We start from the raw sequence: 3,549 nt of genomic DNA on the forward strand, positions 1-3,549 counted from the left end.
CCCACATCCCTGATCTTTCCACTAGGCCACACTGCTTCTCTGGTCAACAGAATATTGTTGACCATAATGGAGGATGGTAAACTCTCACTAGGAATGGACTCTGCTCCTCTCCTGCAAAAAACAAACAAAACCAAATTGTACATGACTAAAAGTATGTGATCTTCGAGAGCTGGCTAAACCTTCTCAGAAAAATAAGCTTCAGGTGAATCTGCAAGTCAGAATCCTCGAGAGAAGACACTTTTCCTGTTGAATGTGTTCCTCAGGGCCATTTTCATGTTCTTGTTCCTCAAGCTGTAGATGAAGGGATTCACTGTGGGGATGACCACTGTGTACAGCACTGACACTATCAAGCCCTTACTGAATGCTTGGGTAGATGATGGACAAAGGTAGGTCCCAAGAGAGGTGCTGTAGAATAAGGAGACCACAGACAGGTGAGAACCACAAGTGCTGAAAGCTTTCCACCTACCCCCTGCAGATGGGATTCTCAATATGGTGGAGATGATGCGAACGTAAGAGAACAGGAGGCTGGTGATTGGACCTACCCCAATCACTACTGCCAAGACAAATATCAGTGCTTCATTGATGACGATGCTGGAACAGGAAAGCTTTAGGATCTGGTAAAGTTCACAGAAGAAGTGAAGAATTTCCCGATTGGTACAGAAGGATAAGCGAACCACCAATAGGGTGTGTGTCAGGGCATGGAGGGAACTGAAGATCCAGGAACCAGCAACCACCAGGGTACAGAGCCGTGGACTCATGATGGTGGTGTAGTGGAGGGGGTGACATATGGCCTCGTAGCGGTCATATGCCATTCCAGTGAGGAGAAAATGGTCCAGACTTAAGAACAGAATGAAGAAATACATTTGCGCCAGGCAACCAGGGTAGGATATGGATTTGTCTTGGGTCTGAATGTTGACCAGCATCTTGGGGACCGTGGTGGACAGGAGACAGATGTCGGCCAGGGAAAGGTTGGTGAGGAAGAAGTACATGGGGGTGTGCAGGTGTGGGTCGGAGCCAATGGCCATGATGATGAGCAGGCTCCCCAGGAACCCAAGCAGGTACATCCAGAGGAACAGCATGAAGAGGAGCTGCCGCTGCTCTGCCCAGTCGGACAATCCCAGGAGGAGGAATTCCGAGACAGCGGTTTGGTTTCCCCTCTCCATGGGACCGGAGGTTCTGCTGGGGGAGATGTGGCAGGAGAATGGGATGGTGGAGCAATCACATCCTGGTTCAGACTCAATCTGGACTTTATGCAGTTCAATGTGTTTGTGCCGGGGCAAGGCAGGGTAAAGAGTGTAAAGACCCCTGCTGCTCTATTTCATACATTTCCCCGCTTTGCTGGAAATGTGGTTGGGAGGGCTGGGTTCTGGCTAGAGTATTTGTTCATCTGAGATTCTCCTGCTCACACTCTCCAGCCTTCCTGGGTTCCTAGGTCCACCCTTCCCAGGCCTGGGCATGTGTCAGCACAAGGTGCAGCCGATTCTATTTCCGCCCCACCCCCAGGCACAGCATTGGATGCTCCCGGTCCAGCTACTCCTCATTCTCATGGAGCACCTCATCAGACACTCAGAGCCCATCATCAGTGGTCCTTCAGGCTTCTCCTCACCGGATTGAATAATCCCAGTTTCTACAGACACCCCATTCCCTGACATTTCTCCATCGTCACTACTCTCCCCTGAGCCTTCACCATGGAATCTCATCCCAATTCTCAGGCCAAGCCTGTTGGTTACTAAGGAGAAAAATTGTGCCTTGCTCATTCTGGTGCTAAAAGAATATTCCTGGGTCCTGTTGATGGACTTTACAGTGCTGGCAGCTGTTCTGCACCCTACCCTTAGCAAATGCCCCCCAACTCCTTTCTTATGCCATCTTATAAATTTATTTTTGTTTTCTTTTTAAGCCCATCATGCTTGTTTTCACAAGACTCAGCCCACTCCTCGCTTCCAGTCTTGCTTGTCTTCCTCATGTCTGGAGTTCCCATAAGAATGAGGGTTGTGGCATCTGTAGGGGATGGTCCAATGGGTAGAGTAGTCTTCCCTCCACCCACTAAAAATTTCAGGAGTGAAGTCAGATCTCTTTCATGAGTGGAGGGTCGGCCATCCATGCGGCTGGGGTCCCCATAAGACGGAAGCTCCGGTCTGTGATGTGCTGCTGGCTGGTCAGGGAAGTCTTCTTCCTCTCCCCCACAGTATGAAAGTAAAGCCCATAACCACCTAGGAAACACTGGGAAAGACTGCAGGCTTTTGTACTCTAGTACTCTTGATTGGAGAGGAGAGAATCTCCATCCCTTCTCCCCTCCTTAACTTCCATCTTCATCCGCTCACTCTCCACTGGTTCCTTCCCCTCTGCCTTCAAACATGCCCATGTCTCTCCCATCCTAAAAAAAACCCTCTCTTGACCCCACCTCACCTTCTAGTTATCGTCCCATATCCCTCCTACCATTCCTTTCCAAACTCCTTGAACGAGTTGTCTACACGCGCTGCCTAGAATTCCTCAACAACAACTCTCTCCTCGACCCCCTCCAGTCTGGCTTCCGTCCCCTTCATTCCACGGAAACTGCGCTCTCAAAGGTCACCAATGACCTCCTGCTTGCCAAATCCAACGGCTCATACTCTGTCCTAATCCTCCTCGACCTCTCAGCTGCCTTTGACACTGTGGACCACCCCCTTCTCCTCCACACGTTATCTGACCTTGGCTTCACAGACTCCGTCCTCTCCTGGTTCTCCTCTTATCTCTCCGGTCGTTCTTTCTCAGTCTCTTTTGCAGGCTCCTCCTCCCCCTCCCATCCTCTTACTGTGGGGGTTCCCCAAGGTTCAGTGCTTGGTCCCCTTCTGTTCTCAATATACACTCACTCCCTTGGTGACCTCATTCGCTCCCACGGCTTCAACTATCATCTCTTCGCTGATGACACCCAGATCTACATCTCTGCCCCTGCTCTCTCCCCCTCCCTCCAGGCTCGCATTTCCTCCTGCCTTCAGGACATCTCCATCTGGATGTCCGCCCGCCACCTAAAGCTCAACATGTCGAAGACTGAGCTCCTTGTCTTCCCTCCCAAACCTTGTCCTCTCCCTGACTTTCCCATCTCTGTTGACGGCACTACCATCCTTCCCGTCTCACAAGCCCGCAACCTTGGTGTCATCCTCGACTCCGCTCTCTCATTCACCCCTCACATCCAAGCTGTCACCAAAACCTGCCGGTCTCAGCTCCGCAACATTGCCAAGATCCGCCCTTTCCTCTCCATCCAAACCGCTACCCTGCTAATTCAAGCTCTCATCCTATCCCGTCTGGACTACTGCACTAGCCTTCTCTCTGATCTCCCATCCTCGTGTCTCTCTCCACTTCAATCCATACTTCATGCTGCTGCCCGGATTATCTTTGTCCAGAAACGCTCTGGACATATTACTCCCCTCCTCAAAAACCTCCAATGGCTACCGATCAATCTGCGCATCAGGCAGAAACTCCTCACCCTGGGCTTCAAGGCTGTCCATCACCTCGCCCCCTCCTACCTCACCTCCCTTCTCTCCTTCTACTGCCCAGCCCGCACCCTCCGCT

General features: G+C 51.4%; 1 protein-coding gene across 1 annotated transcript; it reads right to left on the minus strand.

Moving 5' to 3' along the window:
* Positions 1-215: 215 nt before the first annotated feature.
* LOC119949903 (olfactory receptor 1J4-like) lies at positions 216-1,163 on the minus strand. Its single transcript, XM_038771757.1, has one exon. It carries the CDS (start codon positions 1,161-1,163, stop codon positions 216-218), a length of 948 nt encoding a protein of 315 aa, XP_038627685.1.
* Between the last annotated feature and the right edge of the window lie 2,386 nt (positions 1,164-3,549).

The sequence above is a fragment of the Tachyglossus aculeatus genome, chromosome X1, assembly GCF_015852505.1.
Source record: "Tachyglossus aculeatus isolate mTacAcu1 chromosome X1, mTacAcu1.pri, whole genome shotgun sequence".
NCBI lineage: Eukaryota > Metazoa > Chordata > Mammalia > Monotremata > Tachyglossidae > Tachyglossus > Tachyglossus aculeatus.

What these genes read in the sequence shown, in the direction of transcription:
- LOC119949903 (XM_038771757.1), bottom strand. Translation starts at nt 1,163, where the DNA reads ATGGAGAGGGGAAACCAAACCGCTGTCTCGGAATTCCTCCTCCTGGGA.